This window comes from Astyanax mexicanus, chromosome 11 (assembly GCF_023375975.1).
Source record: "Astyanax mexicanus isolate ESR-SI-001 chromosome 11, AstMex3_surface, whole genome shotgun sequence".
Classification (NCBI taxonomy): Eukaryota; Metazoa; Chordata; class Actinopteri; order Characiformes; family Acestrorhamphidae; genus Astyanax; species Astyanax mexicanus.
The window spans coordinates 8492625-8519554 of record NC_064418.1 but is presented as its reverse complement, the minus strand read 5'-3'; the positions used below and the strand labels follow the sequence as shown (position 1 = coordinate 8519554).

Genomic DNA, 26930 nt, shown 5'->3' with positions numbered 1-26930 from the left:
CTTACTTGACGCCATCAGGGACCCCCCTAACCCCCCTCTCCACTTACATTGCAGCCCCTAATCATTTGCATACCTTCCAGCTGCATTTAGAAGGGGGCAGCCATGCACAGTGCCGTGTGCATGTGGTGGGTGTGCGCTCACACGACCCCATAAACAGCCTGGCTGCTCCAGATTTATCGCTTTCATAATTCACGGCCCATTTCGGCTGCGTGAGGTCATTGGGTAAGACTCCGGAGTATCGAACGGAGCGTTTGATTGATGGCTCGCTCGGATGCTCATCCTCTGAAGCCTGGGATCGCTCTCTGAATGCACGTTTCCCCCGGTTTCATTTCCCCCTGTCGGATGTTTTCTCTCAGTTTTGACAGTGCAACGTAACTGAGCTAGCCACTAGAAGACCACAAAGCACAGACTTGGAGCCTGGCTGAATTACTAAAGTTTTTATTGACACAGGAAAAAAAAATTATTGAATTATTGAAGTATTGAATTTTGAAAATAAATTCTTATCTCCTTAAACATAATCAAGTGGACCAGTGGTTCTTAAACTGTGGTACGAGTACAACTGGTGGACAACTTGCTCTAGTAGATGGAATCAGGAATTCTGCTGTTTACCAGACAATCCTGAAGGAGAATATCCGGCCATCTGTTCCTGACCTCAAACTCAGGCGTACTTGGGTTCTGCAGCTGGACAATGATCCAAAGCACACAAACAAGTCCGCCTCTGAATGTCTAACAAAAAATAAAATGATGGTCTTGGATTGATTGTGATGCTGTTGCAAAATCTTAAAAAGGCCGTTTATGCAGGTAAGCCCTTCAAAAAATTCTGTAAAGAAGAGTGGAACAAAATTCCTCCACAGAAATGTGAAAGACTCGTTACCAGTTATCGGTAAAGCTTGGTATGTTTGGCACAACCAAGTTATCACATTTAGGGGACAAACACTTTTTCCCACAGGGTTTGATTGGTTTGGGTATTTTGTTTTTTATTAAATACAATTATCATTTACAAAGTGCTTTTTATATTTACCCAGGTTATCTTTGTCTGATATTAAAGTTTGTTTGATCATCAGGAAAATATCAGTGTGACAAAAAAAAATCTGTAGGGGTCAGATACTTTTTTATACCACTGTATATGTGTAGTGTTTCATGTCTTGCTTACTCTGCATGTGTAGAGTTAGTTTTACACATTCTGCAATTATGAGTTTATTATGAGATTATTTAGATTCTGTAAAACATTTAGAATTCAGAGTGGATTTCTTTCATGGCTTTAATGGGGTTCCGGCACTAAATCATTGGCTAATTGCTGATTCTATATTTGGACTCAAAGTAGTACAAATACTAACAATTTTTTCTTTCTGGATTAATTACATAGTGTTTTCATACTATGTTAAATTAACTTTTTGAAATGTCAGGAAAGTTTAGATTTTGGCTCCTCTAAGATAACCCAAATGTCAAAATGTTCTTAAAATGCACCCAAGCCTGTAGTGTGAAGATGATACTGTGGTGCTGAGCATCAAGAAAAAGGTGTGAGAAGATTTTGTGGGTTTCTGGGGAGCCTAATTTCCTAATTTGTCTTAAATATGCATCTTGTTTCTAAGGCACATCAGGAGACCGTCAGCTGAAGCTGCTATCTGATGTAGCCCAGGCAGTAAAAGGACAAGGGACCATCGCCTGGGTGAACTGCGGGTGAGTCTTACTATCGATAATCTGACACCTCCTTTGAATGGATGAGTGTTAATGTGCTAGATATAACACCTGAAACAGCAGGGCCACGTGGTGAGAGACAGAGAGAGAGGCAGGGTGAAAGGCTGCCTTAATTAAAATGATTTTCTGAGCAGAAGCAGAACTACTGTGATCATGCAAATCACTGCATGACTGCACTAAGGCTATCTGAGGGATAGTGGTCGGCACCTGGCTGTGGGATAGTGGTCTGTCACTTAATTTTCTGTGTTTTTGTCCTTTACTTTAGCATTGAAAGTATTTTCAAAAATGTCAGCACCACGAATTACTGGTGAAATGCTTAAAACCCTTCAAAATGATGCACAGTAGTTTGGGGATGCCAAGCTCACTGAAAGCAGTTGGAGGTTGACGGGGTGATTGCGAAACTGCTAAAGTAGTCCAGGTGTTGGGCTGTTTGTAGACGCTTGCATTCGCAATCGGAGACTCATTTCACGCTTATTTTCCTGGAGTTCTCTTTCTATAAGTCGCTCGGTTATTATTTCTTAATCCATGTGCATTTTGCAGCTGAGGCCTTCAAACAGAAGTAAAATGAAGCCTTTATCGTGTGTCCCTGTTGGAAGAGGTGTCTGTGTGTGTGTGTGTGTGTGTGAGTTTCTGAGCATAGAGATCCACAGCAAGAATTGCGCCTTCTCACTCAGGGATACACACTTCCCTGAGATATTATAAAATTTTAATACAAAAAAAAAAAAATCTAGTCTAAATCTAGTCTACCAGGCCTTAACCAAACTACACTAGTATTACCCTTTTATAACCACCAGCAGTTAAAAAAAATGTTTCATGATTTTTAATTTTGTGGTGATCAGGACAATACATTTTTTAAGTGTATGACGACACTAATATAAATATAATTTAATTTTGCATTAATCTAACCTTATTTTTGCTTATTATTTACCTTGTAATACCCATTATTAGAAGCTTACAAGCTTGTAGGACACACAGTTTACATGTACATGCGTGTTAAAGGTTTTTCAATAAAAATAAATAAAAAATTCCCTAAATATAGTGTTTCCATTAATATATTTAGTACCATATTTTTCACACTATAAGGCACACTTAAAATTCTTAAATTTACTCTAAAATCAACAGTGTGTCTTAGTATAAAGTGTGTCTTATGTATGAATTTTACCAGTCAGGTATTATGGAGTAGTAAAGCCACTCCACTGAAGTACAGCGTTATACAGGAGTTTCAGTTTAGTTCTCCAGTTAAGTTCTTCAGCTTGAGCAGTATAAGCATTAGTTGCTAACCATGCTAACTGCTAGCTCCTTTAACATTCAGAGGTGAGAATTATCAGAGAATTATCAGCCTGTAGCACTGCTGGAGCAGAATTGGCATTAGCCACTAACCACGTCCCTTATGTATGAAAAAAGACCAGAAAATAGATGTTTATTGATTGTGCACCTTAAAGTGCGTAACATACAGCTAGCAGGTGTTATTTTATTTACATTTGGAAGTGCACACTAGTACAAAACTGAACTTTTACAAACACATTTTTGTGATGAAATGGTATGTTTTGATACAGTTTCAAAAATATATATATATATATATATTTTTTTTACTGAATTGCCAAGTATCGGATTGGGACTCGGTATATTTCTTATTGCATGTGCCTTTTACAGCTGAGGCCTCCAAATATGAGTAAAATGAAGCCTTCATCTTGTGTCCTTGTTGGAAGATTGTGTGTGTGTGCCTGAGCCAGAGATCCACAGCAAGAATTGTGCCTTCTCACTCAGGGATACACACTGCTATCCAGCCCCAGCTCTCACTGTTTCCTGCAGCAGATCTGTCAGATCAGGCGAGATGATTCCTTTGAAAGGAATTCAGTGAAACTTTTCAATGGCAGTGACATGGCCCCTGTGTAGCTCTCTCAAGGCATCTGCCAACTCTGGAATACACACACACGCTCACACACACACATCCTTTCCATTCTTTATCTCTTTTCCACCTATTTCCCCCCCACTTCCTTCTCCAGTTGTGAATCTGTCAGCCTTCAGCTCCTGATTCTACTATGGAAAAGAAATGGTGGAGAAGACACAGCAAAGTCTGACCACTATCTGTTAGGCATTGATTTAAAGTGTTGTGGATGGATTGAGCAGACAAAGAACCTTTATCTTTTTGGCAATTTGAGCCAGTAAGATCTGCTGGAGTAGCAAATACCTTTCAGAAACACTGTGTGTGTATAAAAGCACCTTTTGGTTTACAGAAAGTTATAAAGGCCTCTTAGAGCTGTGGTGTCTTGGTGTGGTATAGTTTATTGGGAGAAGCACCTACTACAGGACCTACAGATCTCCATTAGATTACAGGGACCTGAGAGAAGAGACAAACTGATTGGGTCAGGTTTAGGCGTGGAGCAGTTGGGGTATGAGAGAAGAGAGGATTTGAAGGGATTAAATATTACTTATTTGATTGAATTACAGTAAAATTTATCCTTTATAGTTTTCATTCCATTTCCATTTCCTCTCAACCCATCGTCATCTCTGATTCTACTAGTCGGTCTAATTTCTAGGTACTCACATCAATAACACAATAAAATGGAATCAAATCTACGGAAAAACAAAAAAAAAAGGCAGTTCTTCCTCAGACAACTGAAAAAAAATCAGTGTTATTAACAATATTCTTCAGTTTTGCACTGCCATTATTTAAAGAAAACTCAACTCATCTTTAATAGTGTGTTATGTAGTACATTTGGACACTCATTAATGGAAAAAAACTACAAAATACAATAGAGAAATCATCAGAAATTACAGGACACCCCCTCTTATCCATTGATGCCTTGTATTGCAGACGTATCACACAACAGGCAATAAAAATAATTTCGGGCAGTTAAGAACAAAAACCTGCAGCCACATCAGCTCAATTTGAACAGGATTGATTGCCCTGCTCTAGACCATCGACAGAACTAACTAAACCAATTACAATCAGCATTACAATTTTAGACCCTCAAAAGTGACTTCTGACATTAATTCTGTAAATGTTGTGCTGCAATGCACAAACTGAAGCATTTTCATTAACTTAAAATGACTGAAGTTGTGCTGTTTCTTACTGTCTTCCTCATATACTTAAATATGATGTTCTTCTAAGGTGTTTGCTTTGCTTTATATAATGCTTTTTAGTCAGCTGTTATATTTTTGTTATGGTTATATTAATATTATTTTATAATTTTGCCTTTTTCTAGCTATTAAATATATATTTTTTTATCCTTCTTTAAATGTACACTGCCATCATTCAAAGCATACTTTTCTTATGCATAATAGTGTAGTACGGAAATTTGGAAACAAATTCATGGCAAAAAATAAAAAGTATAATACACAAATCATCAGTAATCACAGTCCACACCCTCCCATTTATTGACACTTTGTATTACAGACATATCACACAACGAGCAATAAAAATAATTTCCGACCCCTCTCACTCTGTATATCATCTGTTCACACTCGTGCCTTCTGGAAGATGTTACAGGTCACTGCCAAAAAAATCGTTCAATATTTTATCTCAATTGCTGTAGATTTAATAAAACCAGGTCCTGTCCTGTCTTTTTTTCTTCTTTGGTTTATTATTCTGTACAAGAAGTAAATTACACCAACTTGTTGTGTGGTAATTAATAAATAATTGATTGATTGATTTAATTTGGTTCCTTTATACCATTCTAACCCATGCCTGGCATTAGGCCGGGTGCCAACTGGCTCATTTTTGTGTTTCAGAGAGCCCCAATATTGGCTGTACTTCTCCATAAGGTCTACTCTACAAGCTGCTTGTGTACATTTGCACCTCAACTGTTAATTCAGAGCTTTGTAATTTGGGGTTTGAGTCAGTCCTTGGACTATGCTGACTGGCACTCCAACCAAAAACATCTACGTAGCTTTATTTTCACAGCATTACGGGTATAATAAACCAGTGAGGCATGGCCTGCTTAGTCACATCCTGTTCCTTTACACTTCAGCTTTGTCATGAGCCACTGTTGATGTAGTTTGAATTGCCTCTGTCCTGATTTTGAACGTGAGTACATTCCCTGCATTTTTGTGAAATACGTCCTAAAGGGTGTTTCAGCATTGAAATGCATTGAAAGATCATCTGGCCTGATAAGAATGTAACAGTTGGTTTTGTTACGATAAGCAGTTCATTAATGCAGTGATTGACCTTTAACCCAGTGCTTTTTTTGTGCTTTTGTATTCTTTGATCAGAGGTCACTAGCTTTTGTAAAACTGAAATAAGAAAGATAAAGACAGAATTTTGTGGAGTGATGCTGTAGAAGAGCTGTGTTTGGTTCCTAGGAGTGTAGCACAGGAATATGTTCAGGTCTAGTACGTACAGTCTTTGATTCTGATTCCCTCTACTTACACAATGTTGGCAATGCCACAGGTGCACCAGAACCCCAAAACATGATACATCCACCCCCATGCTTCACAGTTGTTGTTTTTTTTGCCTTTAAAAAAGAGTTGCTTTTTTCTTTTATTCAAGCCTAACAGTTTTTAAAACACTTCCACATCCAGGATTCAAACCACATCAAAATACAAGTACAAACACATCCGAGACTCAAATCCAAACGGAAACAAATCCAGTCACTCAAACAACTTTGGTCACATTATGGCAAGTGACTGTTCTTAATATGAGATGAGGTCTTGCAAACTCTCAAGAGTGAGCCCATGTAGGACTTTTATAATATTGGGTGATTCTCACGAAAAACAGATTTAAAAGGGTTCACACTTGAAAAATTTCAAAAGGCATTTAAATATAAAATTTCTTTTTGTTATGCAAGACTAGGGTCTGAACTTTTTAGAAATACTTTTTTTTTTTTTTTTTTATAATTTTTTTCTGTATATTTTGCACCATTTTAGTCAGTCAGAGCACACACATTCTCAGTACCGCAACATGATAACACAGAACAGATATGGTTTAAAAGTTACACATTTGTTACTTTTTAAATAGATATTATTAACAGTTGTGCTCATATGTGTATATAACCCAGAAAATATTATATTTATAAGTTTCCCATTTTTTTTTATTTTATGATTTGTCTCATTACCGCAACAGATTTCATGATTCATGTCCTGTCTTTTCAGGATATTTAACTGAAAAATTACATGTATAATTTCTTATTTAGTACAGATGACCTATGAAGAAATACAATTTATCCAAATACCATTATAAACTAGAATTTGTTTTATAACAGTAAAATAATTAGTAAATAAATATGTGTTGCGGTAAAGAGAATGGTGTTTCGGTAAAGAGAGTCAATGTTTCGGTAAAGAGAGTCATTACAAGGATTCCTACTTAATTAACAATAACACTTTACACAACAAGCACAGAGTGTGAATGCTGTGAATAAATAACAAATTCTAATGATGTACTTCTTGAGTTTTGTATGGAGTAGTAATATTGAACAAAATGTGGTATTTGCTGTTGAAAATTATTCTCAGTAAGACTCAAGCTGTGAAAATATTCTATTTTGAACTGTGTATTTTAATAAAACAAATTTCAACATACCTCATTAGACATAAATTCCTTAAAACTTTAAACATCACTGTATAACTAAATTGAAATGGAATGTTTAAATACAAAATAAGTAATTCAACATCTCATAAAACAACTTTTTTATTAAGTATTAATTTCATGACAGATATAAACATCAATGTACAACTAAATTGAAATTAAATATTTAAGTATGAAACAAGCAATTCAACATCTCATTAAACATCTTTGTATTAAGCATTAATCTCATGAAAAATGTAAACATCAATGTGCAACTAAATTAAAATTAAAGATAAAATTAAAGAAAGTTGTTTAATGAAATGTATATGTGTGTATATATATAAATTTCATATATATATAATATACATTTCATGAAACAACTTTTATTGTTATAAACTGTTAATAAAGGTTGTTTCATAAAATGTGTATATATATATATATATATATATATATACATATAAACAGTTTATAACAATAAAAGTTTATAAAAATAAATTTCATGAAACAACCTTTATTAACAGTTTATAACAATAAAAGTTGTTTCATGAAATGTATATATTATATATATGAAAATTATATATATATATATATATATATATATATATATATATATATATATATATATATATTATTTTTATATATTATTTTTATATCTTATGCGGAAGTTATATGGGTGTCACTGCCCTGCTACATAAATCTGTTTTTTATCTGAAATTGCATCATGTATTGTTTTATATATTGTTTATTATAAGTAAATAAAGGCTTTTTTATGAAACAATATATATATATATATATATATATATATATATATATATATATATATATATATATATATATATATATATATATATATATAAGTTCATGTCACTTAAAACATTAATTTCTCTTTACCGCAACAGTGAATCTCTCTACCGCAACAGGCCTTAAATTGTTGCGGTGTATGAGAAGGCTGTTGCGGAGTATGAGGGACCTTAACCTTCTTTGATCTCTGTGGGGCCACCATGATGCCTGGCTAAACTTTTGCTAGCTTTTTGTATTTAGACTTTAAAAACCTTAAAAATTCCCAAAACACAATAACAATTTCATTTTTTTAAACATTAAAAACTAGCTGTTTCGGTAATGAGAAACAAAAAGTTGTGTATGCTCGCTGACAACCAAGTTTTTAACATTTATCTGGAGAGGTATAAAATTAGGTGCTTACCTGGTAGCCATCTTGGGTGTCATACTAAAAGGTGTCCCCCCTCTCAAAATGGCTGTTTTTTTTCTGTTCCTTGTGGTCTTAAATGGTGCTTGAAAATTGTTGCGGAGGCTGAGAACATTGGTTCTGACCAAAGTTATTTTTCTAAATATTTTCTTTTCTTTTACCAATGAATTCCAAGTAATACATTTTTATTGACTGTAACAATTTACTTTATGAGATACATTTAAGTTTTTTATTATTTATTTATTTTAAATATTAAAATTGTGTAATTGAAGAGCCGAGATTCAGCAATGGACGCGTTGCGGTACTGAGAATTTCACACTAAATTATAAAAAATACATAATTTAAAATATCACAATGTCTACTTTTAATCACTTCCAATATAGCCTTTGATGAGATGTTTATAAACCAGTGTTTCCCAAATTGATAGCATTTACCTGTTCATCACACTCCTTAATGCCACCTCATTAGTCTGATTTCGTGAGAATCACCCTATTGCATTTTGTCTAGGAACAGCACGGTATTAGTGCCAAAATTAAATGTGATCACTGTTCAATCAGAACCCAGTACTGAAATTGGTGCTGAGAATATGTCTTTGCAAAATACATTTTCTCTGATTTAAAGTAGAGATATGAGTGCCTGCTTTTGACTGGTTTCTCAGCTCTGTCCCAATTTCAGTAGTGGGTTCTGATTGGACAGCGATTACATTTAATTTGGGCTTAAATACTGTGCTGCTCCTAGATGAAATGCAGTCCTGTGCATTGTGGTTTGCTTTTGAACATTCGCAGCGCCACACAGTGGAATACAATGTACAGTGGGGAGAACAAGTATTTGATACACTGCTGATTTTTCAGGTTTTCCCACTTGCAAAGCATGTGGAAGACTGTAATTTTTATCATAGGTATTCTTCAACTGTGAGTGATGGAATCTAAAACAAAGATCCAGAAAAATACATTGTATGATTTTTAAATAATTAATTTCCATTTTATTGTGGGAAATAAGTATTTGATACACCAGAAAAAGAAACTTAATATTTGGTACAGAAACCTTTGTTTGCAATTACAGAGATGAGACGTTTCCTGTAGTTCTTGACAAGGTTTGCACACACTACAGCAGGGATTTTGGCCCACTCCTCCATACAGATCTCCTCCAGAGCCTTCAGGTTTCGTGGCTGTTGCTGGGCCACACAGACTTTAAGCTCCCTCCAAAGATTTTCTATTGGATTCAGGTCTGGAGACTGGCTAGGCCACTCCAGGACCTTAAGATGTTTCCTACGGAGCCACTCTTTAGTTGCCCTGGCTGTGTGTTTTGGGTCGTTATCATGCTGGAAGACCCAGCCACGACCCATCTTCAGTGCTCTTACTGAGGGAAGAAGGTTGTTGGCCAAAATCTCACGATACATGGCCCCATCCATCCTTCCCACAATACGGTGCAGTCGTCCTGTCCTCTTTGCAGAAAAGCATCCCCAAAGAATGATGTTTCCACCTCCATGCTTCACGGTTGGGATGGTGTTCTTGGGGTTGTACTCATCATTCTTCTTCCTCCAAACATGACGAGTGGAGTTTAAACCAAAAAGTTCTATTTTTGTCTCATCAGACCACATGACCTTCTCCATTCCTCCTCTGGATCATTCAGATGGTCATTTGCAAACTTCAGACGGGCTTTGACATGCGTTGGCTTGAGGAAGGGCACCTTGCGTGCACTGCAGGATTTTAATCCTTGACGGCGTAGAGTGTTACTGATTGTTTTCTTTGAGACTGTGGTCCCAGCTCTATTCAGGTCATTGACCAGGTCCTGCCGTGTAATTCTGGGCTCATTCCTCACCTTCCTCAAGATCATTGATGCTCCACGAGGTGAGATCTTGCATGGCGCCCCAGACCGAGGGAGATTATCCGTTATTTTGCATTTCTTCCATTTTCTAATAATTGCACCAACAGTTGTTGCCTTCTCACCAAGCTGCTTGCCTATTGTCCTGTAGCCCATCCCAGCCTTGTGCAGGTCTACAATTTTATCCCTGATGTCCGTACACAGCTCTCTGGTCTTGGGCATTGTGGAGATGCTGGAGTCTGACTGATTGAGTGTGTGGACAGGTTGTCTTTTATACAGGTAACGAGTTCAAACAGGTGCAGTTAATACAGGTAATGAGTGGAGAACAGGAGGGCTTCTTAAAGATGAAGTAACATGTCTGTGAGAGCCAAAATTCTTACTGGTTGATAGATGATCAAATACTTATTTCCCACAATAAAATGGATAAAATAAAAATATGATTTCAAAATCATACAATGTATTTTTCTGCATTTTTGTTTTAGATTCCATCACTCACAGTTGAAGAGTACCTATGATAAAAAGTACAGTCTTCCACATGCTTTGCAAGTGGGAAAACCTGAAAAATCAGCAGTGTATCAAATACTTGTTCTCCCCACTGTAGTTGAGCTGATTGCGTAATGTAATATAATGTAGTAGTGGTTTTGCAATAGTGGTCTTTAGAGACCGACCGATATGGGTTTTTCTAAGGCCGATGCCGATACCGATCATTAGTGGTCAGAGTCAGCCGATGGCCGATGTGACCTGCCGATTTTTAGGGCCGATATGCTATCGTATTATATTTATTTGGCATGCTTAAAATCATACTAGTAAGAGGAGGCACAACAGTTGTAAACTTCACACAATTTATTGAAAATAAGGTTAGCATTTTATAGTGACTTTAATGTTACTATATCACTATATGTTAATAAAAAATATATTAATTTTATTTAGATTGTATTATCCATAACATTTTATTTTATTCATTATATAACATATGTTCTATATACACTATATATTCATGTTTATAGTAGAAATATTATGTTGGCTATTATATAAAATTTACTGTAGGGGCCTACTAATTAACAAATGTATGACTTGTTGCAGTCTGTTAGTCTATTAATTATTCATTTTAATATGTTTAACAGAGTGCAAGAAGACTTCCATAATGTGACAACTTTAGATAGTTACTCCAAAACGGCAAAGCTCATTTCTTCTTCAACTCCATGCAGTTGAAAACGAATGGACATGGGAGGACAATGTTATAAAATGTTCACATTAGGGCTGCAGCTATTATTTTACAAAAATGGGTGACGTTTAAATTAAGAATAAAATTATAAATAATGCAAAAACAGACAGGTGCTGTAATTTAAATATAGCTTTATCTGTTTTTTTCTTCTTCTTCAAATGAGCTCCTTAGCCAGAGAAACGCGTCTCATCAGCTGTACTGGAGGTTCGGTGCGTGAGCGGAAAATGAGTTGAGAAAGCTGAAGAGCGCGGACTTTATAGGTTCAGGATAAAATGAGCTTTTATCAGAAAAGTCTGGAGGGGGTTCTAAAGTAGAACCCGACAAAACCGAAAATTCTGCTCATCGTTTCATTTAATATCTAACAGCGCAAACCGCTTTAAACGGGTGAGTTTTACAGCAGAACAGCAGGAGGCGGCATGATTTAATGTCTGTTTGTAGTGAAGGAAAAAGAGATGTTTTATTTTAACTCCATTATTTTAGAAACTATTTGTTTTATTAATTCGTTTACAATAAAGCTTATTTATATATATAAGGAGAAGTACAGTCCTCTAATAATCCTGACTAACCAGTAATTATTATTTCAGCGCAGCTGATGCTGCGAATATCCTTAAACAGTTTTAGTCCTGCCCTTTTTCATTTATTCAGTTATTTTATACTAGAGCTTATAGATAGGGCTTGCCTTGCATAGTCAGGGCGCATTCCAAATGCACTCCTGCCATCAACGCTAAGCATAGTTTCGTTTGGAGAGAAATGCTACAACACCGATGCAGTTGAAATTCTATTCTTTTTCAGTAAATGAAGCAACATCACAGATTACTAATCATGAGAGAAAATATAGACTTTGGGACACTGGATTGTAAAAATGGATGCCTTACCCGTTGAAAGTCTTGCTCACTCTTGAAACCTTGCGCTGCGTTCCAAGTAGCTGCCCGCAGATGTGCCGGATTAAAATCGGCGCGGCCAAATAAGAAAGTCGGCCGATGCCGGTTGATAAAAAAATAACAAAAATCGGCCGATTAAATCGGCTGGCCGATCGATCGGTCGGCCTCTAGTGGTCTTTCATTTTGGCTCACGTTTTGCATGTTCGTGCGGAAACGCAATGCATCTTGTGGATTGCATTTACATTTGTCCACAATAGCGTTTGCTTTTCATTTGTGCTCTAATTCTTCTCGATATTATATGCTAAAAGGAGAATTTTTAAGACATTTGCAGCCTTTATTTTTTTTAAGTGTTTTTTTTTTCTTTTCTTTTTTTTTTCTCTTCAGTACTGACACTCACGTTGTATGAAACAATCTAATCCAGAGTTGAGAGTCTAGACTTGGTTTACAGTCACAAAATGAAGTGGAAAAAATGGAGTGTCCAGTGTCCCCTAGTGTCCAGCAGCTCAGCAGCAGTTAACTCACACCCTGACCCCTAACAGAACTCCATCACAGCTCTAAACTCTTCAAACGGATGACTGAACCTCTCATCCCAAAGTGGTGCACAGGGGCACGTCTGCCCGTAAGGCCCAGAGAGGCACCATCTGCGGTCATGAGTCAGCACGTTCCCCACGCGGCACGTCTAATTGTGTTTCCCACCTGACAGCCTGCGCTTCTGCTCCTCTTCCCGCTCCACCACTCCTAATCTTCTTCTTCTTCTTCTCCTCCATCTCCTCTTCTTCCTCCTAGTCCAACTGATAAAGGAAGGATGTGGAGCAAGCATAAATCTAATGGCGCCGTCTGAGTCCTCCCTTTCCAGGAGGGGAAGGTCGGCGGGTGTGGGGGTCCGGGGAGAATGGCGGTTGTCGGCAGCTTAATTGAATTCCATCTCTTTGAATTTCCATTAGCATGGGGGCTTTCGCCGCCCTCCGAGTCCTTTCTGCTCCTATTTGTCCTTATGTAATACATTTCCATGCTCATTATCACAGACGCAAAGGGGTGGTGATGGCAGTTGTGTGTGTGTGTGTGTGTGTGTGTGTGCAGGTGTGAAGATGGAGAGAGGTAATTACAGATTCTTTTGCAGGTGCTAGGTAACTGTGAGTGTGTGTGAGCACTGTGGAGTTGACCATTTCCCGTCCATTGGTCAGATAACAGAACTAGCACAAATTATAAGCATTGAGCTTTTAGAATTCACCTATTATGTAGCACTGAATGCAGAGCAGACACTCAGGCCCGATAAGGCGACACCTAACCGATTTTATTTTACCCGGTTTCATTTTTCTCGTACGGATCATTAAAGGTCTAGACTTGCGTATCAGATTTTGGCCTATAATCAGAACTTCTGGTGGGGGTCTAATCTAAGACTCACCTACTTTGGAAGGAAAGAGCCATTTTAATGTTGATTTCGATTTACAGCTACAAATTACAAGTTCAAAAGTGAGTCAAACTCTTTAGCCAAAATTCAGATTAAATGTATAGAAGGAAAAAAAAAATCTAACAGCCCTTTTGCAACTTATCCACTTTTATTTAAGAAATAATACACCTGAAGTTTGTGCTATAATGTGTAAAATTTGCACTGCTGTGCTGCAGTCGTAGATCAGCACACCAGTGCCAATATTGCATGTTATAGAGAAGTGTATTATTGCGATTATACCACAGTTCCATTATCGCTGTTTATTGACTGATTTTGAGTTAAATAGAACGAGAAAATACGATCTGTTTGGTCATAAACACTTTGCGAGTTAATATAGTTCCATTGCTGCTCTGTTTGTAGCTGCAATGTTTGGCTTGTAAGCGCTGCATCATTGCTAGGTTACCTGTATGTGGTGGGGTAAAACATGACGAGCTTCGGTTACACTGCTTTACCGGCTGATAATGGCCCTCATAAAATGCCTCTCAGCCAGTCACATAGCAGGGTCGGAATTAACTGTGGTATAATAAACCATAATCTTTACATTTAACATTAAAAGGCAAACATTTTTACACACAATTTATTCTGTCACATTTTTGTAGTTTGTCATATTTTGTTGTCATTTGAATCAGACAGTTGTTCTTTAAAACATAATTCAAGATTCAAATTCAAACTAGGTCAAGTAACTAGCTACTTAAGCTGTTTGGTTTAACTACTGGCCCTGTTGTATATTTTACGTAAAAGTAATTCATAAAAAGTAATTTTTTTCACGTTTCCACTCTTAAGTGTCTTCCGCCCTGTACTCTCCTGAGGATGCTTTGTATTTATGAGCACCCAGTTTTTACTGATTTAGTACTCTTAACATTGTCTTTGACCTGCCATGGATAATACTGCAGTTACCTTCTTGAAAAATGAAATGCATTTAAAATTTCAATGTATATATAACAGGAAAAACAAGGGGAAATTTGAGTTGACAGGAGACAGGGGGCTATCAAAAGTTTTACAAAACAACAAAAGACTTGCCTGAGAAGCCTGTATGTGCTGGCAAACATCCAATTATTTATCATATACTAGATATTACAAAACTAAAAAGACCAGTTATTGCTCTAAATTACTCTTATGTTGTCACAGAGATCACTATAGCATTATATTGTATTTAAGGTTAGATTCAGCCACAGCTTTTTTATTCAGTGTTATGCTTTTCTTAAACATCATAAAAAAGAGCAGTTACTCAACTTTCTGTTCTCAGATATAAGACTTAATTTTCTAAACTTGTGATTTGAGCCTCAGTTAGCTGGAACCTGGTCTGTGTTGTGTGGGCATTAGATCAGTCTCTCTGTGTGTTGAGGAGTCTGATGGTCTGTGGGAAGAAGCTGTTTCAGAGTCTGGTATTGGAAGCTCAGATGCTCCAGTATAGAGCAAAGGGTCCATGTAAGGGATAGGTGGTTTTATTCACAATGCTGGTGGCTTTGCGGGTGCAGCTTGTGGTTTATATATCTGTGATGGAGGGGAGAGAGTGTGAGACTGAGAATACCAAAAATATCCTAAATTGCAGCCTTTTAATACTCTTGTATTTTTTTTGTAAAAGCCAGTCTGCAGCTCTGATACTCTCTTTTTCCCAAAGGTTGCTCTTCTTCTCTTGTCCTTTGATGCGTAGAGATGAGACTGAGAGCCAGATTTCAGAAGGCTGTGTTGCATTACCTTATTACTGCGGTCATCTGTCACATCCCATCAGCCGTCTCACGTTACCGTTATAGCAATTTATTCAACGTCCTGGGAAATTAATTCCTTCTCTGTAACTTTTTGGCTTCACTTATTTGTATGACAGATGTGCCTCTGTGTGTTTCCTTTTAGACTGTAATAATCTGATTAGAATTTTCTTCTGTATTAACTTTATTTAACTGATTCAGTGTGCATTCGACTGCAGTTAGGATTTCATTTATAGAACTGAAGAATGAGTTATTTGTGAAAGGAATGTTCTCCTGCTTGCACATGTTCATGCTCAGGACCAGTTTACAGTTTATTCTAAGTTTATTCTGAGGATTTTAAGTATGCTATCATGCCATTATGAGTGGTGTATCTTACTTCATTTCTTCATGTATCTTCTCTTTCCCTCCAGGGATTCAGAGGGTCGTAAACTCTGTAAGAAGGTGAAGGTAGACCCTGGTTCCAAGCCTGCTGGGTTTGAGATCCTGCATTATAAGTAAGTGTGCACTGTGTGTGCTTTTATCATTCAATTTGAAGGCTTCTGAATTTGATTAATTTATTTTGGAAAATGGCTCTGCAGCAGGAGCGCACATCGCCTTTTCTGCTTTGTGTAAGTCTTTTTCGTATATTTTCTTCTCTTTCCTTCTCTTTTTCTCTCTTTCAGGGATGGAACCTTCCATACAGAATACAGCCGGCCAGCCACACTTAAGGTAATCGTCCAGAAAATTACAGTCTGATACTGTGTTTGCAGGAAAGAATTGTGAAACTGACTCTGTTAAGTCAATAAATCAATTGCTCTGTTCGTACAGCTTGTACATCTCCGAAGCCCCTTTTTTCCTTTTTTTTAAGATTTAATTCTTCATTATATTGGGTGTTTAGATTTGAGCTGTAAGATCAGAAACTGCCTGGGAGCTATATAAAACTAATTTCTTTCAAATATATATTTTTAAATATTTGTTCTGCAATTATATTTGTGTAATACCTCCTTAATTACACTCTTTTTTTTTGTTTTTTTTGTTTTTGTTTTTTTTCTTTGCATTTTTCTCCAAATTTCTCCCCAATTCACTCATTAGGAATCAGCCTATGACTAGTAATCAGTAAGTAACAAGTATGGGGAAGGCTAGCACATGGCTCCTGCGATACATATCAAGTCAAACTCCACCTCTTTTCGAAATGCTGCTGATGCAGCATTGCTGAGTAGCTTCACAGCGCACTCAGATATAATGGTTTCATAATTTTTAACAAGGAAAATGCTTACATTTGTGGGTTTCTTTGGCCGGTTTTCCCAGTGCCTTATTGCCAGTGATTCTCACAGCCCTCTGTTTTGAGTGTGCCTGTAAAAAATCTTCATTTGAAGCATCATGTAGTCCTAACACTCAAGCTTAATGAGAATCTGGATACCCTACCAAAACAAAGTGGTAGGGCTAATAGTTGGGCCAAGGGGTGCAATGGGACTGGGCATCAACTTTTCTTTTTTGACTTTTGTATCTTTTTTTATTTTTTTATAAAGCCGTTGGTTCGTTTCTGCACTCTTGGAGCTCTATAATCTCCAGGCCTTTGATCTTTTATACCGTGCCTTGTTCTGTCATTTCCACCAAGCTGATTTTCCCCATGCATGTCATTTCACACTAGCATAGGCAAGTACAGCTATGATTTCACACTGTAGGTGTTGGCTCCACTGTGTGGAAGGATTGTGCGATTGGTTCAAGAATCAAGCCATCGCCTCCCGTTCCATTTCTTCCTCTCACCCTCTTCATCTTCTTCCGATGCGATGCTGCCGGCACAGTCCCGTGCGTTGCTGACGTGCCGTTGATGATGAACGGTTCTGCAACGAGCCGAACTGTAATGTGGAGAAGTTTAGAAATGAATGAACACAACTGAGCTCCCAGTCTCAGTGAGTCAGTGATGAGATGGGTGAGTGGCTTCCACGGAGAACGGAGGTCTCTCATTAAAGGCATCTGCTGTTGAGTGTGATATTGCTCTTCATTTCTTTTCCCGTAACGATAATTAGGCTTATTATGAGCACTTAATGTCAAAGAGGTGCTTACAGAGTCTTTCTGCGTTCTGGATGGATGGATCGTTTAAATGAGCTATAGTTCTGTAGGGCTAAACAGTGTCGTCTCGTAACGGCATTTCAGAAAGTTTGTATTACTTAAAGTTCTCTTGACCATTATTATTAGTGACCTGGGTGTCACTAATAGACGTTCTGAGACGTTTCGAGACGCTCCAGACGAGGATGGGTTTTTAGTGCTCCTGGGTCTTGCTGTTTGAAAGACACAGTGTGCTGCACCCCTGGCAGTAACTCTCTGGAGACAGTGAATGTGCTTTGACAGTGAAAGATGAGTCATATCAGTGTTTCTCTAATAATTGTCCTCCTTTTGATCCCCTCCTCCTCTTTCTCAGTCTATGGTGGCGTTCCTGAAAGACCCCACAGGTGCCCCCCTGTGGGAGGAGAACCCCGAGGCTAAAGACGTCGTTCACATCGAGACGGAGAAAGTGAGTATCTCTTTTAGGCAACGGCTTTGGACCGAGATCACCTTTCCATTAGTGTTTGCCTGGTGTGGGAACTGCATGCTGAACAAAAGCAATGAGTTAAGCAATCTGCAACTGAAGAACCAGGCTCTTCTGCTCTCTCTGGAGACCAGACTTGGCAGTCGTACAGGACGTTCAGGAGCATATGTGGCTCCACCGCTTCACATCCAGTGTGTTCCTCACTATTACTGACTGTCTGAGTGAGGAAACTAAGGCTAGCACTAGGGCTGGGTATAGAAATTCAATACCAAAAAGGCACAGACGGAAATTTGTCTGTACTACTGAATACCGAAAGGTCTAAAACAATATATAAATAAATAAAAAACAATGCTTATTTTCAATACTTTGCATGAAATGCACATAAACGTGCCTGACACGGAGAGCATGCACACAGCAAGGTCAACATGTCGAAGTGCTCTAAAGTCTGGCTCTACTCGTGCTCTCTCTTCTTCTCTTACTTTTTTTCTCTTTTGCAATGTCTTTCTCTAGGGCTGTCCCTAACGATTATTTTTTAAACGATTATTCTAACGATTATTTTTTTCGATTAGTCGACTAATCTATTTATTGAGAAACATATTTAAATAATTATTATTTTACGTTTTAAAGCAAACGATAAAATACTATATTTATATATATATAACAACAGCAGCAACACAAGCCTACTAAACCAAACCCCACACTTATAATCACTTACATGTACAACACGTTTAGATCTATAACGCTAAAAATGAATAAGCTCCCATACACCACAACCGTGTGTTGCACTGTTTTCTGTGACCGCTAGATTTTGTGACCACGGGCAAGTAGTTCTCAGCAGACCGGTGCACTGGCCGATTCGAAACGTGTTCGTTTCTAATGTTTACCCCGACTAGCCAAAACGGTTAAGTTTAGGGCTGAGGGTAAGGTGTAGGTATAGAAAGCTTCCGTTTTGCCAATGAACGCTCATAACCGTGAGCACTGGTCACAAAATTCCGACGGTGACAGAAAACGGTGTAACACCGCAGCGCCGACGGCGCTAGCTAAAATAACTTAAGGCAGCTAGCTTAGCTAAACACCTGAACTTATGAATAATGCTACTGTTTCTGGAAACTGTGAAATGCCATGCACAAATATAAACCAAAATGTATAATTTCTGCCTGTGGCAGGTTTAAAACCTTTGGTAGACAACCTTAAGTCTTTTTAAGGACACCCGCGGAGACCCTGATGTAAACGGTAACTTACTGTGTGACCCTGTTGACATAGTGCTCCTGGATGTTTGCGCTTCAAGTGCTCCTTTTGCACGTATGGCAGAGGACCACATTGTTGCCCTTTTGCGTGAAATGCTCCCAAACTTTAGATGCCCGCTGGCGTTTTTTTGTAGCTGGAGATTGCTCTCCGGAGTCCAAGCTCTCTAGAGCTTAGATTCTCTGCCCGAACCCGACATGACCCGAGGCCCGCCCGTAAATCCGACCCGGGCTCCAGAAAATAGTCCGAGATGTAGGCGTCTGTTTTTTAATTATATTTTTATAAAAAAAAAAAAAAAAGAAATAACGAAAACTGAAAGTGAAACTAAACTAATTTATTTATAAGCGCTGTTTTCACTACCGCAGTTCTACAGCGGGGGTGTTGTGCCGATTCTGTCCGCGAAGCGGGAGTCAGATTCAGCAGAGAGTCGGATTCGGCACAAGCGCGGCGGCACCTCGCGGTCCGCGGTGTCAGTTGTAAGCGCTTGCGCTAGCCGCAAAATACGGCAGAAAACACTGAGGGAGCTGTAGAATTATGAATGGGACTAGAATATGAGCTCTCACCAGAACAAGCGAATCTCTCTCTCTCTCTCTCTCTCTCTCTCTGTGTCTCTCTCTCTCTCTCTCTCTCTCTGTGTGTGTGTGTGTGTCTCTCTCTCTCTCTCTCTCTCTCTCTCTCTCTCTCTCTCGCACGTGAACTCCTCCGCGTTTGACTTGCAGAACTGTGTTTAGCTGTTCTTAAAAATCATTTTAATTAAATAATAGTTCTATGCTTCTATGTTACAGTGTTAATTAACATATTTACGACGCGCCGACGCACGTTATGCAAATCGATGTATTTTCGTAATCGATGACGTCGATTATGTCGACGCGTCGCCCCAGCCCTAGTGCATATAGAAGAAAACGCAAAGGAGGCTTAATCTCAAATTACACACTAATTCCTAAAATACACCATCATGCAAGTAATGAAATCACAGTTTAAATCTAAACAGAGCATTGTATATTTGTAATACAGAAGTATTTACATTTCTTTATATGTACAAATCTGAAATCTAGGGCTATCTAGTGCAATCTGTATGTAAATGTGGTTTATGTAGATTACTATATCAGGGGTGATAGTGAAAAAAAATCCTGAGCCTGAACTTTTTTTTCCTGTTCCAACAGGGTGAGGAAGGGGGGGGGGGGTTGTTGGGGAGGGACAACAGACTGCATATGTGACGTAACATAGGCATAAATGTTGACACATTATTCAAACATTTAATAGTCTGTGTATAACCTTATTGTCAAGTGACACATTTTAGATAACGTTTTCATTTTCATATTTACATTTTCTCCACTCTTTTTTTTCTACTGAGAGCTCTTCTTAAGATGGTGTCCTTGTGTAAAATAATGTAACTTTATGTTTCATAGAGATTTTTATAAACGTCAGGACATGTGGTCTTACTGTGAACTACAAATGAACAGAAGTCACATTACAGCAGTGTTTCTCAACCCTGATCCTGCATATTCTACTGCATATTAACACTGTTCTGTATATTCTTCTGCATATTAACACTGTTCTGCAGATATTCTTATGATTTTAGCCGATCTGATTCAGGAGTTTAGGGTTAAGCAGTTTATCAGAGCTGTGTGTGGATGAAACTGGTGAAACCGGTGAAACTGCTCACTTACAAGAAGCTGCAGTTCCTCATCCAACCACTAGTCGGAGCTGCAGCAGCACAAGCCCCCGCTGTCTTTACTCAGTCACAGCTACAGCCCAGCCACGGGCTACAGGGCTCAGCTGAGCCAGTCTGGAGCGTTTTTTTTACACGTTTTTTTTTAAGTTCATCTGTGTAGGAAAAGGTTTTAAAAACGGATAATACAGCTCTCTACAGTTCACCTTTCAGCCAAAGCAGCTAACAGCAGCAGTTGTCACGGAGGCACTGCTCGGATTACATTATAAACAGGTCAGTTAGCGCGCTGCTAACCTCATGATGTTTATAACTACGGAGTTTAGTGGACACACCACGGCTGCAAGGTTAGACTGTTGAAGGCTACTGAAGACTATTAAAGGCTATTGGAGGTTATTGAAAGGGTTATTGGAGCAGAAATCAGTAAAGGCTGGTTAGATAAGTGATTCACCTCCTCGTCCTTTACTGCGGTGAAACTGCGACTAGCGCTGTCACAGTAATGTTTATTTAACGTCATTAAAACTGATTTTGTCAGGTATTGTCTTATAAATATTTACACAGAACTTATATCTCTCATAAAAAGCGTTTATTTTGGTCAGTAACACGTGTTTATTTACTAGCAGCGTAAATTACCAGTGTTTGCTTTGGTGTGGATGTAATTAGGGGAATCTGTACCAGCCAGGTTTGCCAGGCACCTGTGTGGCATTAATGTGGCATTTGGCCCCGCCCAAGATCGGTATCGGCGATCGGCCCATCGTGGTGAAAGACGACCGGCGATCGGAATCGGCCCCAAAAACACTGATCGGTTCAGGAGGTGTAAAAAAGGAGGTGAATTTTGGCAGTGCATCTGCGATTCTTTTGCTCTCTGCCCGTTTCTTTCGTTTAGCACAACCACTTTCATAACTCCGCTTCATTTTCACTGTGACAGCTGTCACTCTAGGTGAAAATCAAGATCAGGTGAAAATCTAGGTGAAATGATTGTGGAATTGTGGAAAACACAATTTTAGTTCAGTGATCAGGGTTAAGAAACTGCTTTAAACTACAAACATAAAGTACTGTACTAAATTCTGACTATCCACTACATCTGGCTTCTAGCTAATTAGCTATATTCATTTTCTCCTGTAATCCTAAACTAATAACGACAGTGAAATATGTGAAATAGTGATTAGCTGATCAGGTACAGGGCAAGTTGAACATTACATATATAGTTTATTTATTTTCTAAAACCTTGACTCCCTATCAAGCTAACTCACTAACACAGCTGCAGTTTATTAATCACAGTGGGTTTAATCTGTGTGCTGATACAAGAAGTGTATTTTTAACCAGCTATCAGAAACATATCATCACAGTTTACGTGTTTAGCCTACCGTTATCTTTTTTTGAGAAAAATCTCCGTATATCCAGATCTGTTTTTAAATCAGCTGAAGCTGCTGCTTCCGATCCCGCTGCTAAATCTCACAGCAAGGGAGGGGCTTCCCCCGCTCCTCCGCAAAAAAAAAAAAAAAACAGCAAGCTGATTGGCTGTTTCTACTGAGAGGCGGGACTTAATACCTGAACCGGCTCTATTTATTTATTTATTTATTTTATTTATATATATATATATATATATATATTTTTTTTTATAGAGCCACGCTACGCCGGATTTCCGGCGCGGCGCCGGAACGCTATCACCCCTGCTATATGCAGATTGTGTAGATAACTATAAAGGAAATACTAAGGCCAATTGTTCTTCAGTCTTCTGTTGTGTGAGCTTTCCCACTTTTGCAGTCTTCAAGTTCAAGTATTACTACAGTATTCCTACTGAGAATCTCAGAATCAGGGTTTAGACAGAATTTAGCAGTGAACTACAGTATTTACTACCTTTTTTATCTATTAACTGTAGTGCAGAAACTGTAGTGAACTCTTGGTGATTGTTGGTTGATAGAGCAATGATCTTTTGATGTTCCACAGAGTTTTATTTTAGGACCAATTAAACTGATGTTAATTATGAAACTGTAGTTCTGAAAGTGAAGGACTGAAGTGTAGCTTAATACAGGTTCTAACAGGTAAAGCACTAAACACTAACTAATGTAATTTTAGGAAAATTACAGGTGGAAACTTTATAGATTTCAATGTTTCAATGTTTCATGTTTCAAGGAAAGCTGAATGTTTTTCTTAGTGTACCACCTTGGGATGCTTCGAGTACCACCAGTGGTACCTGCTGTACCAGAGTCTAAGAACCACTGGTCTAGATGTATCTACTTATCTTGCTTGCCAATAAGACATACAGACAGTGCCTTCCCTAATTTCTGTAATTGCATGCAGGGATTAAACCCGGCTCACAGGGGGAGACTTTTCTTTCTATTTTTTTCCATCAGCTTTGTTTATATTCTTGCTTCATTACCACGTCGCTTCCTGTAGCTGAGATTTGCTTATAGCAGTTGACACCCCAAAAGATGTAATATGCCACCGAGCACACGCCCCCCTGGAGCAGTCATTACTCTCTTCAAAGGACTTTCAAAGCCATCTTCATCTCATCTCAGCGCGCGGGGCTGCTTTCTGACTGAGTGCAGCCCCCTCAGCGGGAGAACTATTCGGATATGGCTGCGTTTTGTAAAGTCTCTTAAGAGACCCAGCAACCAGTTAAAAAAGTTTCACCCCTTTTTCTTTTCTATTAAACATTTGCTTTCCTGTGTGCGAGCTAGGGCTGGGTATCGTTTCAAAATTTTTCTGATACCGATTTGATGCTATGAGTTTAATAAAGAGACAAAAACATTACTTTTTCCATACTATTTTTTCTAACATGCAGCGTATTTATTTAACAGCCGACATGAGTTATCTTATTCTCATACTGTCACCATGAGAAACTCCATCAGATACAGACAGACCGAGAGAGAGAGAGAGAGAGAGAGAGAGCAAGAGAAATTGAGAGAGAGTGTAAAAGAGCTAGAGACAGAGCAGGAGAGAGACAGAGTAAGAGAGAGAAAGAGAGAGAAAGAGTAAGAAAGAGAGAGTGAGAGAGAAAGAAAGAGACAAAGTTAGAGACAGAGCAGGAGAAACGAAGCAAAACAAAGTCAGAGCGAATGAGAGAGAGAGACAGAGCAAGAGACAGAGCAAGAGAAAAGGAGAGAGAAAAAGAGTGAGTGAAAGTTCAAGAGAGAGACAGCATGAGAGAGAGACTGAGTGAGAAAGATAGGGCTGGGGCGACGCGTCGACATAATCGACGTCATCGATTACGAAAATACATCGATTTGCATAACGTGCGTCGGCGCGTCGTAAATATGTTAATTAACACTGTAACATAGAAGCATAGAACTATTATTTAATTAAAATGATTTTTAAGAACAGCTAAACACAGTTCTGCAAGTCAAACGCGGAGGAGTTCACGTGCGAGAGAGAGAGAGAGAGAGAGAGAGAGAGAGAGAGAGAGAGAGAGAGACACACACACACACACACAGAGAGAGAGAGAGAGAGAGAGAGAGAGAGAGAGAGATTCGCTTGTTCTGGTGAGAGCTCATATTCTAGTCCCATTCATAATTCTACAGCTCCCTCAGTGTTTTCTGCCGTATTTTGCGGCTAGCGCGAGCGCTTACAACTGACACCGCGGACCGCGAGGTGCCGCCGCGCTTGTGCCGAATCCGACTCTCTGCTGAATCTGACTCCCGCTTCGCGGACAGAATCGGCACAACACCCCCGCTGTAGAACTGCGGTAGTGAAAACAGCGCTTATAAATAAATTAGTTTAGTTTCACTTTCAGTTTTCGTTATTTCTTTTTTTTTTTTTTTTATAAAAATATAATTAAAAAACAGACGCCTACATCTCGGACTATTTTCTGGAGCCCGGGTCGGATTTACGGGCGGGCCTCGGGTCATGTCGGGTTCGGGCAGAGAATCTAAGCTCTAGAGAGCTTGGACTCCGGAGAGCAATCTCCAGCTACAAAAAAACGCCAGCGGGCATCTAAAGTTTGGGAGCATTTCACGCAAAAGGGCAACAATGTGGTCCTCTGCCATACGTGCAAAAGGAGCACTTGAAGCGCAAACATCCAGGAGCACTATGTCAACAGGGTCACACAGTAAGTTACCGTTTACATCAGGGTCTCCGCGGGTGTCCTTAAAAAGACTTAAGGTTGTCTACCAAAGGTTTTAAACCTGCCACAGGCAGAAATTATACATTTTGGTTTATATTTGTGCATGGCATTTCACAGTTTCCAGAAACAGTAGCATTATTCATAAGTTCAGGTGTTTAGCTAAGCTAGCTGCCTTAAGTTATTTTAGCTAGCGCCGTCGGCGCTGCGGTGTTACACCGTTTTCTGTCACCGTCGGAATTTTGTGACCAGTGCTCACGGTTATGAGCGTTCATTGGCAAAACGGAAGCTTTCTATACCTACACCTTACCCTCAGCCCTAAACTTAACCGTTTTGGCTAGTCGGGGTAAACATTAGAAACGAACACGTTTCGAATCGGCCAGTGCACCGGTCTGCTGAGAACTACTTGCCCGTGGTCACAAAATCTAGCGGTCACAGAAAACAGTGCAACACACGGTTGTGGTGTATGGGAGCTTATTCATTTTTAGCGTTATAGATCTAAACGTGTTGTTCATGTAAGTGATTATAAGTGTGGGGTTTGGTTTAGTAGGCTTGTGTTGCTGTTGTTGTTATATATATATAAATATAGTATTTTATCGTTTGCTTTAAAACGTAAAATAATAATTATTTAAATATGTTTCTCAATAAATAGATTAGTCGACTAATCGAAAAAAATAATCGTTAGAATAATCGTTTAAAAAATAATCGTTAGGGACAGCCCTAATATGCACACTTAAATATTGTCAAAAACAGAAGTAGGAAAATTTCACTTTTTAAACATATCTGGATTACTGTATTTTTCGCACTAGAGGGCGAACTTAAAATCCTTGAATTTTCCCCAAAAATCATCAGTGCACCTAATAATCCAGTGTACCTATGTATTAATTCCAGTCAGGTTGTAAGGAGCAGTAAAGCCACTCCGCTATACAGAAGTTTCAGTTTAGTTCTCCAGAACCAAAACTGGAGCAGTATTAGCATTCGCCACTAAGCCCTAGCTCTTTGACCATTCAGAGGTGAGTATTATCGGCCTGTAGCCTGCTGCTAACCCCGGCTGGAGCAGCATTAGCATTACCCGCTAGCAGTTAGCCGCTAATGCTCCAGCCTTTGTGGAAATATGGAAATCTAAGCTTACTGTAAATAAACAGAAGCACTTTACTCAGCCCAAAAATTTTCAGGAGAGAAATCTGTGTAGATTAATATCCAGTGCTTGTTTGACTTGTCTGACATGTTTGAAATGCTTTTTTTATTTTTAATAAAAATTACAGTTTTGTTTACTTAGCTTAGCTTTGCAGGTCTCCCCACCCAGCAGTGAGACCTGCTGATAGAGCTGGGCGATATGGGAAAAAATCTTATCACGATATAGTTTTCCATATCAGTCGATATCGATATGTATCACGATATAAATCAAATCACTTTGTGTCACACTTAAAGGTTTGTTTTTATTAGTGAGAGAATAAGGGAGTGATGGAAGTTTTATCACAATATTTTTTTCTGTATCTCCATAATTATTAGGGCTGGCCCGAATAGCATTTTTTGAGCTCCGGATATTTGGCAGTAATTGGTAGCGAATATTCCAATATTAGTTTTAAAAAAAAAACAAATTAATCATGAACGCCAGCCAGAACCCGAGCTTGAACGTCAGCCTGACTCAGGCGCTGCATGAACTCGGGCTTTTTTCCAATTTTTTCCAATTTTCCATGACTGAAAAAAAAACTTGGGCTATAAGCTCAATATTAAATATTTCGTTTGTTTAGAAATTATTTTATATTCTTAAACCATGTTAAATTATATTAGATTAGTAGGGCTGGCCCGAATAGCGTTTTTTGAGCTCAGAATATTGGGCACAAATTGGCAGCCAATATTGGAATATTTGTTTTTAAAAAGACGGATTAAAAACTGATTAAAGTAAAACAAAAATTGCAACTCGGCCCCTTTAATTCACCACAAAGTTTT

The 26930-nt window shown here is 38.5% G+C and overlaps 1 protein-coding gene across 1 annotated transcript in view; it reads left to right on the top strand.

Annotated features, from left to right (window-relative positions):
* pdia5 (protein disulfide isomerase family A, member 5) overlaps positions 1-26930 on the top strand; it is an 81445-nt gene that overhangs the window by 12786 nt on the left and 41729 nt on the right. The window contains exons 3-6 of the mRNA XM_022680524.2: positions 1593-1680; positions 15902-15985; positions 16154-16199; positions 17893-17985. Of these exons, the coding sequence (XP_022536245.1) occupies positions 1593-1680; positions 15902-15985; positions 16154-16199; positions 17893-17985 (311 nt within the window). The remainder of the gene's footprint in view (positions 1-1592; positions 1681-15901; positions 15986-16153; positions 16200-17892; positions 17986-26930) is intronic.